Source organism: Staurois parvus, unplaced genomic scaffold, assembly GCF_062004578.1.
Source record: "Staurois parvus isolate SC_StPar_1 unplaced genomic scaffold, SC_StPar_1.0 ptg000746l, whole genome shotgun sequence".
NCBI lineage: Eukaryota > Metazoa > Chordata > Amphibia > Anura > Ranidae > Staurois > Staurois parvus.
In genome coordinates this window covers 4,728,101-4,740,666 of record NW_028318542.1, presented here as the reverse complement: position 1 = coordinate 4,740,666, position 12,566 = coordinate 4,728,101, and the positions used below count along the sequence as shown (strand labels likewise).

Below are 12,566 nucleotides of genomic sequence, written 5' to 3'. Positions count from 1 at the left end.
CTGTATGCTGTTTTACATAATGTGCTGTGTGTGTTTTATTATGTAGACAAGCTGCTTTGTATTGCTCTGCACAGCGGAGCAATACAAAGCAGCCTGTTCGTGCTGGCAGGTGAGAGATCTGTGTTGTTTACCTCTTACCTCTCCCCTGTAAGGTCCTCCGGCGATCACCGGGTCCCAGCCAAACTGATGGCTAGGACCCGGTGATTGACATGCAGAAGAGCCAATAGCGGGGCAGGTAGGGAGCGCGCACTCCCTACCCGGAAATACAAAAGCGAGAAGCGCTGAGCTTTGCAAACAGTCCCATAGTCTTCTGGGACCTGTCATGGGTCTCAGTAGATTACGGGGAGGGGGGAAGAAAACTTTCACTTCTGATCGCCTAGCGATCGCATCCAAAGTGGGAGCAGGTACCTGTCAAAATAGGGCACCCCCTCTTTCCCCCACTCCCCAAAAGTGCCAATCCTTAATGGGGAGTGGGGGACAAAGCCTTAAAGTGGAACTTCCCCTTTTGGGTGGAGCTCCACTTTAAACTCATTCCAGCATGGCAGCAGCAAGAGTGTAGTGTGTGCTCTCTGTCTTCCTGTAGCAGCAGCGGCTGAGCTCAGCACTAGGATAGAGGAAAAGACAGCGCACTGCGCAGACGCAGCTTTTGAATTGGCAAGAGCGTTGGCTCCTGCAATGCTGCCCGATGTCTGTCATGTCCCAGATGTAAGCCAAGGAGTAGGAATGTAAACATTGGGTGTATTTGGGCCAGGCTCCATGGGTGAGAGAAAAGGCCTGCAGGTACTCCATCTGATATTTTTACAAATGGTGCTAAACTACTGTGTCCCCGTCTGCAGTTTATGAAAAGAGCCTTTAGAGCAGTGGTGGTTAACTGGAGAATTCTAGAGGGCCTCAAGGGTGGCTCCCGTCACTTCCACTAGGTAGCACAATAGAAGCGCACAAGGGCGGACTGACAACTCATGGGGCCCCCGGGCAATAGGGGATCATGGGGCCCCTGTGTCTCTGCCCAAACTCAAAAAAGCCTATGAAAAAGGTACCAGGGACATCTCATGGGGCCCCCTACTGACCCCGGGCCCTTGGGCAGGGCCAGAGTTTCCAAATGGTCAGTCCGCCCCTGGAAGCGCATTTTTGCACCTCGACGCCCAAGAATTTCTGCCCTGTTGCATTTATTGCAGTGTATCGCAATGCACACTGAAGAAGTTGAAATACAATACCCCCGGCATCGGTGTCAGTGGCTGCAAAAATAACCCCCAGCACTGGTGTCAGTACTAATATTAAGGCCCGGTGTACACTAGTGTCATTTCATATGTGACTTAAGTCACACAAAACTGCATGACGAGGGAAATCTCATTATTTTCAATGACGCCTGATCACATCAATTGGACTCCACGCATTGCAATTTTAGAAAAGATTCCTGTGCTACTTGGTGCGATTTACAGTGCAATTTGGTCCCAAAGAATATTCAAACAACATCCAAAATTAATTAAAAGTCACATCAAAGTCGCACTACATAATCGCATTGAATCGCAATTCTGCATTGTGAATCTAGCCTATCATATACCAATAGTCAATGGCAGTGAAAGTTAACCCTCCCAAACCGGTGATCATGGCAGTGAAAGTTAACCCTCCCAAACTGTTGATCATGGCAGTGAAAGTTAACCCCTCCCAAACTGTTGATCATGGCAGTGAAAGTTAACCCCTCCCAAACTGGTGATCATGGCAGTGAAAGTTAACCCATCCCAAACCGGTGATCATGGCAGTGAAAGTTAACCCCTCCCAAACTGGTGATCATGGCAGTGAAAGTTAACCCATCCCAAACCGGTGATCATGGCAGTGAAAGTTAACCCCTCCCAAACTGTTGATCATGGCAGTGAAAGTTAACCCATCCCAAACCGGTGATCATGGCAGTGAAAGTTAACCCTCCCAAACTGATGATCATGGCAGTGAAAGTTAACCCCTCCCAAACTGTTGATCATGGCAATGAAAGTTAACCCTCCCAAACTGTTGATCATGGCAGTGAAAGTTAACCCCTCCCAAACTGGTGATCATGGCAGTGAAAGTTAACCCCTCCCAAACTGATGATCATGGCAGTGAAAGTTAACCCCTCCCAAACTGGTGATCATGGCAGTGAAAGTTAACCCCTCCCAAACTGGTGGTCATGGCAGTGAAAGTTGACCCCTCCCAAACTGATGATCATGGCAGTGAAAGTTAACCCATCCCAAACTGTTGATCATGGCAGTGAAAGTTAACCCCTCCCAAACTGATGATCATGGCAGTGAAAGTTAACCCCTCCCAAACTGGTGGTCATGGCAGTGAAAGTTAACCCCTCCCAAACTGGTGATCATGGCAGTGAAAGTTAACCCCTCCCAAACTGGTGGTCATGGCAGTGAAAGTTAACCCCTCCCAAACTGGTGGTCATGGCAGTGAAAGTTAACCCCTCCCAAACTGGTGGTCATGGCAGTGAAAGTTAACCCCTCCCTAACCGGTGGTCATGACAGTAAACGTTAACCCCTCCCAAACTGGTGATAATGGCAGTGAAAGTTAACCCCTCCCAAACCGGTGATCATGGCAGTGAAAGTTAACCCCTCCCAAACTGGTGGTCATAGCAGTGAAAGTTAACTTCTGCCAGTATTGGGGGTCGTAGCAAGTTAATCATCCAATCCCCCTGTATTGGTGGTCATGGCAGAAAATTTAATTTTAATTTAAATTTTAATCTCCTCCCCTTCTGCATTGATGATCATGGCAGTGATAGTTCTCCCCCCCCCCTCCATATTGGTGGTCATGGTAGTGAAAGCATTTTAAACACCAAACACCCATCCCCCTTCTATATTCATGGTTATGTCAGTGAAAGTGTTAACTGTCCCCCCCCCACCCCATGGCAGTGTAAAAGTTAAACCCCCTCCCGTCCCCCTCCTGCATTGACGGTCATGGTAGTAACAGTGTTAGCCCCCACCCCATTGGCAGTCTGCATGGTGGACACCATGGCTTTAGAGCCAGACTCCACCCTAACTTTCACTTTAGTTTGTTTGTTGTGGCCATTGTCAGCGCTTTATAAACTGTATATAGCATAGAGTATACAGTGCTGTGTTCCGGGGACTTCCCGTCCACTGCTGGAACAAAATGAAGATGGGCTGAGCACCGCTCAGCCATTCACAGAAAGCCTTGTATTTGTATCAATGAATACAAGGCTTCCTCTGATTGGCTGAAGTGAAGATTGTAACTTCATCTGCCCGCCTCACCACCTCAGCCAACCAGAGGAAGTCTTGCTTCATTGATAAAAATGCAAGGCTTCCTGTGAATGGCTGAACAACACTCAGCCAGACTCTCAATTTGTTCCAGGAATGGGACGGGAAATCCCTGGGGGAAAAAAGAAAAAAAAAAAAAAGCTTTAGGGCTCGTCCACACTTGACTAACTCTTGCCAAACGCCCCTAGAGTGTTAGACAGATGTTTGGTAAGCGTTTTTAACACTCCCCAAACACCCTACGTGCGTTTTTGAGGCATTTGTGTTAAAGCCTACACAGGTGTACCTCGATTTACGAACGCCTCGGTTAATTTTTGGTTTAGGAATGAAAATCCATTGAAAATAATGCCTCGGTTTACTGATTTTTTACGAATATTTTTCGCAATACAAGGTATATGTCAGTGCCGGTTTTTAAATGCAATTGTCGGCTTTTTTTTTTTCTTTACTATAGCTCACAGAATTAGCTGACACTTTCCCTGGAGCTAAAGGAAACATTGTTTATTTAAACTGAGGGAAATAAACTAAAAGGAAATGTTGTTTCTTTTAGCTGGGGGGAAAGTGACAGCTGATTCTCTGAGCTATAGTGAAGAAAAAAAAGAGCGGTAATTAAATTTAAAAACCGGCACTGACCTATAGTGACAGTGACTTTTTTTTTTACTTTTTTCTGACCTCCGGAACAGGTTCATTGGTTTTCAATGCAACCGCGTTATGACAATATGAAACGTCCTGGAGAACGTATTAAATTTGGAAACCGAGGTACACCTGTAATGAAGTTTAATGGTATTAACGCTCCACAAATGCCTCGCAAACGCCCCATAAATGCCTCATCATCATAGACTTGAATGGGAGGCTTCAACTCCTGACTCGACATGGAGGCAATTTTGCTGCAACACTAATGCTTCAGTGTGAACAGCACTGTGTGCTGCCATGTGTAGATTTTTCATAGGCGCTTGAGGAGTGTTAAAAAATGCTTCCCAAAAGCCTGTCTAACACCTGCTAACAAAGCTAGTGTGAACGTAGCCTTAACCTCCCTAGCGGACTGATTATGTCCATATTTCTGTGCTCAAAGCGGTACATTTTTTTGCATGGCAATATGTATTTTTTTATTGTAGGCCTGTCATTTTTAGGAATAACTCACTGAAATCTGTCCGAACAAAAGTCTAGTAAACATCCCGGGTATGATAAAACTTGAAACACGAAATCATAAATTATAATTTAATAATCATAAAAATAATAATATAATAATAATAAATTTAATTCAATAATATAATCAAACCAAAAACACTGAAATTTGAAATATAGCACCAAGTTCGCACATCGCTGAGCAAAGTCACAGAATCGTTTTCAGCGTCTGATGACAAATTTCCCCACGAATCATTATCACTCAATTCTGCAAGTGGTTCTGATTTACTATCGCTGTTCTCTAGCCGGTCTAAAACCACTTTTGACCTAAAGGGACACTTTTTGGACGCCATGGACGTTTCTCAGTTTCCAGGCAGAAAGAACAGTAAAAATGCAGGCAGGGCACAGGACAAAGCACTCGGGACAAAATGTATGTGAAATGGTTTGATACAGTAATGTTTTACTATGTGATTTTAGTGTATTGAGTGAATGTCATTTTTAAAATTTTTGAATTTCCTGCTGGTTCCGGCCCCGTACGTCCCGACGCTCGCAGGGACTGGAACCCGGAAGCCGGCATCGGCTGGAGGAGATGGCCGGGGACACTGCAGGGGGGACATCGCCGGAGCGCAGGACAAGGTAAGTGCTGCAAGGATCCCTGAGCAACCCTGCAGTGTATTCCTGAGTGTAGCTAGTGGTTACCGCTGTTGGTACTGAAAGTTTACCCCGAACTACACTCAGGAATACCTCCAGGGGGGTTAAAGTGAACTTTATAAAGAGTTTTGAACAGATAAGACTTTTTTCTGACCCCGGAACGGATTAATTGATTTTCAATGCATTTACAATTTTTTTTTAATCACGTCCCTGTACAGTATTTATGCCTTTAAAGTGCACTTTATGAAGAGTTTTAAACAGATAAAAGACTTTTTTTAAACTTTTTTCTGACCGGAATGGATTAATTGGTTTTCAGTGCATTTCTATGGGAAACTGCATTTCGGTTTACACATTTTTGACAATACGAAATGTCCCGCAGAACGCATTAAATTCGTAAACCGAGGTACGCCTGAATAGTCCTCATGCACACGGGACGTTTTTACAGCGGCTGTTTTTGGCTTTTGACATTTTTTTTCTACAGCCAGTAAACCCCCCAGCATGTTATCCTAGGTGTTCATGCACACATAGACTGGAATCAACGTTTTTGGATGGAAAAAAAACCCAGGACTAGTGGGTTTCTAGAGGAGTTTTTTAGCTGAAAAACACAGTAAACTGCAGCAAACCGGTGTTTTTGGAGGTTTTTTTTGGTAAAAAAAATGCTAAAAACACACAAATGTGAAAAATACGAAAAAACAAGGCAAAACGCTACTAAACACTAATTAAAAAATGCTGAAAAACTCACGTTTTTAACGTGCCTTTACACAGCTAACATTACCAGCGTTATTAAAATGCCCCGTGTGCATGGAGCCTCAAGCTTCAACTTCAAGCTACAAAACGCTCAAGTGTGAATGCGCCTTATCTACTACCTACAAACCGCCTTCTACAGGACAAAGCACTCGGAACAAAATGTATGTGAAATGGTTTGATACAGTAATCTTTTACTATGTGATTTTAGTGATTTTAGTGAATGTCACTTTTTGTCATTTTCAAATTTCCCGCCGTTCCGTCCCCCGTACGTCCCGACGTCGCAGGGAACGGAACCCGGAAGACAGATGCCTGCATCGGCTGCAGGACATTACAGGGGACACTGCAGGAGGGACATCGCGGGACAGCAGGACAAGGTAAGAGAAGAACAGATCCCGGAGCAGCTCCGCATGGTAAGCCCGAGTGTAGCTCGGGGTTACCGCTTTTGGTACTGAAACTTTACCCCGAGCTACACTCGGGAATACCGCCAGGGGGGTTAAAGTGAAAAAAAATGACTTTATTTTTGTGTTCACACAAACTTTAATGCCTACATTCTGCCTTTCTTTCAGTTCCACAACGTCACAATTGCTGCTCTGCTTTTCCAGTAAACATCTGAACTTCTTCTGAGGTCATAGAACTTTTGCTCTAAATTTCATTAATGTATCATCCATGTTAATACTTAGCAAGGGACTGACCCTTTTGGCAGCTATACGCTAGTTCCGCGGATTCCTACTTGCATTGCCAGCTGAGCTCCCTTCCCAAAACAACAACTGGATCTGTGCAAATGTGCAACACGGGGCAGCTAAAGTGCAGCCTTACTGAGACTTTGATATTGATCTGACTTACTGAGACTAATGCCGGCCATAAACAGTTTGAAAATTGGCCTTTTTTCAGCCAAAAAAAAAAAATCGGCTGATTTTCATACTGTTAGTGGGTTAATTGGTGGGCCGTTTTTCGGGTTTTTTCACATTTTTTTTTTCGGTCACATTGGAAAATTCGTGGCCGATTTTCCCGGCAATGATGGGCAAATCAACCGATCATTTTCCAATAAAAAATCTGCGTATGAGCTGTGGCCTGCAAGGGACAGAAGTTATGGGGTGAACTCTATGATTTTGTCGGCCGATTTTTGTTACCGTTGGTGGTAATGTCGACCGAACGACCGATTTTTCAGGGTTTTTTTTTTTTCCCGAAAAATCAGCCGATGTTCGACTCGTCTATGGCCTGCCTTACTAAAACTGGAGCACTCAGAATCTGGTGCAGCCGTGCATAGTAGCCAATCAGCTTCTAACTTCAGCTTGTTCAGTTAAGCTTTAACAATAAAACCTGGAAGCTGATTGGTTTCTATGCAGAAATGCACCAGATTTTGCACTTTGCAGTTTTAGTAAATCTCCCCTATTGTCTAATGCTAAGTAAAGCAGGCCGTACATGGGTCGAATTCTGAATGATTTTTCGATGGAAAATCGAAAACATCGTTCGTTCTGTAATTTGATGGTGCCACCAATGATTTCGAAAATCAGTCATTTTTCACGAATTTTCCAGCATGCCCGATAAACGAAATGTGGAAGAACCACGAAAATCGGCCACAGCCATTTCCCCACTAACAGAGCGCAAATCGGCCGATTATTCTTAGTTCCGATTTTCTAGCGAAAAATCGTTCAAAAATCGACCCATGTATGGCTGGCCTAAGTCTAGGTTCCCACCTTTGTGTTTTCCGTTGCATTTTGCAGAAACGCACAGCAGTCCATTTAACATAATTTCCTATGGGACAGGTTCACATCTCCGCATTTTCACCCGATGCGTTTTTTTGGAAAGGGTCAGGGACTTTTTTTTAAAAACCGCAAAACATTGCTTTTTTGGTTCTATAGACTTCAATGGAGACGCTGCAGCAAAGTGTGTAGTGCATTTTTGATGTGTTTTGCATTTTAATCTGCTCAGCAACAAGTTGGGAAAAAAAGCGCATCAAAAAGGCGTCAAAAAGGCATATGTAAAAAACGTGCCACAAAAAGCACTGCAGAAACTGATCAAGCGCAAACTGCCTAGGTGTGAACTTTGACTTAGTGGCAGGATGAGCGAGGCAGTTCAGGGGGGTTTGGATACTTTCACTGTGTGTTTTATGAAGGAACAGTCCAAGAAGAATATTTCTTCACTAGGATGTACTACAGTGGGGATCGAAGGTTTGGGCACCCCAGCTAAAAATTTGTATTAATGTGCATAAAGAAGCCAAGGAAAGATGGAAAAATCTCCAAAAGGCATCAAATTACAGATTAGACATTCTTATAATATGACAACAAAAGTTAGATTTTATTTCCATCATTTACACTTTCAAAATAACAAAAAACAAAAAAATGGCGTCTGCAAAAGTTTGGGCACCCTGCAGAATTTATAGCATGCACTGCCCCCTCTGCCAAGCTGAGACCTGCCAGTGTCATGGATTGTTCTCAATCATCGTCTGGGAAGACCAGATGATGTCAATCTCAAAGGTTTTAAATGCCCAGACTCATCTGACCTTGCCCCAACAATCAGCACCATGGGTTCTTCTAAGCAGTTGTCTAGAAAACTGAAACTGAAAATAGTTGACGCTCACAACGCTGGAGAAGGCTATAAGAAGATAGCAAAGCATTTTCAGATGTCAATATCCTCTGTTCGGAATGTAATTAAGAAATGGCAGTCATCAGGAACAGTGGAAGTTAAAGCAAGATCTGGAAGACCAAGAAAAATATCAGACAGAACAGCTCGCAGGATTGTGAGAAAAACAATTCAAGACCCACGTTTGACTGCACGATCCCTCCAGAAAGATCTGGCAGACACTGGAGTTGTGGTATACTATTCCACTATAAAGAGATACTTGTACAAATATGGTCTTCATGGAAAAGTCATCAGAAGAAAACCGCTTCTACATCCTCACCACAAAAATCATTGTTTGAACTTTGCAAATGAACATATGGACAAGCCTGATGCATTTTGGAAACAAGTTCTGTGGACCGATGAGGTTAAAATTGAACTTTTTGGCCGGAATGAGCAAAGGTACGTTTGGAGAAGAAGGGGCACATAATTTAATGAAAAGAACCTCTGTCCAACTGTTAAGCATGGGGTTGGATCAATCATGCTTTGGGGTTGTGTTGCAGCCAGTGGCACAGGGAACATCTCACGAGTAGAAGGAAAAATGGATTCAATAAAATTTCAGCAAATTTTGGATGGTAACTTGATGCCATCTGTGAAAAAGCTGAAGTTAAAGAGAGGATGGCTTCTACAAATGGATAATGATCCTAAACACACCTCGAAATCCACGGGGGATTACATCAAGAGGCGTAAACTGAAGGTTTTGCCATGGCCTTCACAATCTCCTGACCTCAACATAATTGAAAATCTATGGATAGACCTTAAAAGAGCAGTGCGTGACAGACAGCCCAGAGATCTCAAAGAACTGGAAGACTTTTGTAAGGAAGAATGGGCAAAGATACCTCAAACAAGAATTGAAAGACTCTTGGCTGGCTACAAAAAGCGTTTACAAGCTGTGATACTTGCCAAAGGGGGCAGTACAAGATATTAACTCTGCAGGGTGCCCAAACTTTTGCAGACGCCATTTTTTTGTTTTCTGTTATTTTGAAAGTGTAAATGATGGAAATAAAATCTAACTTTTGTTGACATATTATAAGAATGTCTAATCTGTAATTTGATGCCTTTTGGAGATTTTTCCATCTTTCCTTGGCTTCTTTATGCACATTAATACAAATTTTTAGCTGGGGTGCCCAAACGTTCGATCCCCACTTTATATGGAAGTTTATTGTTGATGAATACAGAAAGGAAACTCCATTGCCTCATATGGACCCATTCTGCCCATACAGCCGTATTTGAAGACGCTGAACAGTTCTTTCATTTTAATTTTTTGATTTTACTATGATTGCAACATGTTCACAATGTCAATCTTTCTATGTGATGTAATAAATACAACATTGCATTGAATTTTTTGTAGTGAATAATACTCCGCATGGGACTTAATTAACCACTTTGTAGGTGGTAATGCACTAGCCAACTGCCGTTTTTTTCTGTGTTTGGATACTTTCACTGTGTGTTTTATGAAGGAACAGTCCAAGAAGAATTTTTCTTCAATAGGATGCACTACATGGAACTTTATTGTTGATGAATACAGAAAGGAAACTCCATTGCCTCATATGGACCCATTATTCCCACACAGCCGTATTTGAAGACGCCGAACAGTTCTTTCATTTTAATTTTTTGATTTTACTATGATTGCAACATGTTCACAATGTCAACCTTTCTATGTGATGTAATAAATACAACATTGCATTCAATTTTTTATAGTGAATATTACTCCGTATGGGACTTAATTAACCACTTTTTAGGCAGTAATGCTCTAGCCAACTGCCATTTTTTTCTGTGTTTGGATACTAGTCCGAGCCTGCCTGAGCTATCCCGGCAGGAAGGTGTCACTGCAAACCCCCAATCATAAGTGGCCAAGGTATTCCTCGCTCCGCAGTCACACGCGTACAAGGGGCATGTATATGCGCGGCTGTCGGGAGGGCTGCTTATGACTGCCAGTTTTCAAGAGCTTTCAGGTGGGATAGCTCAGGTGGGGTGGGACTAGAATCCCAACATGGCTGAGCATATCCCTGATAACACGGTGTAATCGTTATTAGTATACATGATTTATTAGGTGGTTGTAAACACAATTTTTTACCTTGTACCTACAAGTGAGCTTACCATCAGGCTTACCTGTAGGTACAATAAATGTCTCCTATGTGTATACCGTTTAGGAGATATTCACATGGGCAATAGCTGATGGTGTCACCCACGCATGCGCAGTGACGCTCTGAATTCAGGACATACAGTGTGTCGGGAAATGCAGAGCGCTGTGCTGGTGACGTCATCGCGTCCCTGACCATTCATACAGCTGGAGCCCACGTATCCAGAAGGAATACCGAATGGAAATAGAAGCGTAAGGGAGCCGGGACAGTGCTGCACTGGAGGGTTCCATGTGCATGTAAGTCTGTCATATGGTGTATACTATTACATTATGATTTAGCCTGCAGGGAGCCCGATTTTTCTTTTATTTTTGTGCCAGTTTACTACGGCTTTAAGCCTTACCTTTGTGTCCCAGTTTTGATTTAGGTAGTATATGCAAGTTAAGCAGCGTCCATCTCTGTTTGGGTTGTCCACGTGCCGTACGTATCCCATCCCATTGCCTGGGTAACAAGCCACCATTGCCTAGAAGACAAAACAAACACCATTGACTGTAGAGAGTTATCCTACGGTGGGGTTACTTACTGTGCTGAAGAAATGTTATGACATGATATCGCGATTGCTGAAGCGGAGCTCCACCCAAAAGGGGAAGTTCCACATTAAAGACTGCTCCCCCCACACCCCATTAAGGATTGGCAGCTTTGGAGAGCGGGCACCCAAAATTGGCAGGTACCTGTACCCACTTCCACTGGGATTGCTAGGCCAGTGGTCTCCAAACTGTGGCCCGAAGGGTCAGATGCGGCTCTTTCCTAGCGTTTGTCTGGCCCTTGGGGCACTAGTTCTCCCACTGACACCAGCAGTATGGCAGAATTCCTGCCAGTGACACTAATGATGGAGCACTATTCTTCTAAGTAGTATCAATGCTGGGGCACCATTCCTCCCACTGACACCAACAATGGGGCGCCATTCCTCCCACTGATACCAACAATGGGGCGCTATTCCTCCCACTGACACCAACAATGGGGCGCCATTCCTCCCAATGACACCAACAATGGGGCGCCATTCCTCCCACTGACACCAACAATGGGGCGCCATTCCTCCCACTGACACCAACAATAGGGCACTATTCCTGATCACATGACCCTAAAACCGCGCTCCGCCTCCCGGCATCTGAAACCTCTTAAAGGGCCGGGAGGCGCCGGTGCGAAGAGGTTAATATAAACTTGTTACCCATGCATGGGCAATACACAAGTACATTTTCAGGATTGGGGGTGAATCTATGTACTGGGCCAAAGGTTACCGCAGGATTTGTTTTTAGATGCAAATAACTATGTCATGAACATAAAAAAAACAATGGGGTTGATTTACTAAACCTGGAGCGTGCAAAATCTGGTGCAGTTCTGCATGGTAGCCAATCAGCGGCCAGGTTTTATTGTCAACGCTTAACTGAAGAAGCCGACGATAGAAGCTGTTTGGCTGCCATGCACAGCTGCACCAGATATTGCACTCTGCAGGTTTAGTAAATCAACCCCAATATAGACAGCACAGCTATGATGAGTTCAAAGACCAGTATGGATGTACCACAAGGTCCAGCAAACATGGCCGACAGCAATGCTGTAATTGTAGGCGGATAGGGGAACCCAGAAATCATAAAAATATTGAGGTTAAACTTTGGAACCTAAGAAGTTAATCCTCTGCATTGTGTAAAATCGTGGTTTGATCGTATCTTCTACGATCCTCCCCTTATTCCAGTGTCCTCCTCCTATCTCCTGATAAGACATTTCGTGTGGAGACACTGCACATGCTCAGTTTGGTGTGCATTGCTAGAGGTTTTTTTTTTTTCTTGGGAGAGTGCATGTGATCAGCACAGGGCCAATCAGTGCTGTCCAGACAGAAGTCAGGGGTCCTGCATCTTCCTAGAGTAGAAAGAAAATTCCTCCTACAAGCTTTAACATGTGCTCTACTGGACACTGATAGAAGTCACAAGACTGCTCCAACTGCTAATGAGAAAAGGTATTTAGCAGTTTATATTTACTAAAATAATTGCATTTCCATGTTCTGTGTACTGTGGGAGACCAGATATAGTGAATGCAGGGTCCAGGGAGA

General features: G+C 43.8%; 1 protein-coding gene across 2 annotated transcripts in view; it reads right to left on the bottom strand.

Moving 5' to 3' along the window:
* Positions 1-12,566, bottom strand: part of EGLN2 (egl-9 family hypoxia inducible factor 2) — a 68,573-nt gene that overhangs the window by 13,621 nt on the left and 42,386 nt on the right. For both annotated transcript variants that reach the window (XM_089654195.1, XM_089654196.1), the window contains exon 3: positions 10,866-10,985. In XM_089654195.1, the coding sequence (XP_089510321.1) occupies positions 10,866-10,985 (120 nt within the window). The remainder of the gene's footprint in view (positions 1-10,865; positions 10,986-12,566) is intronic.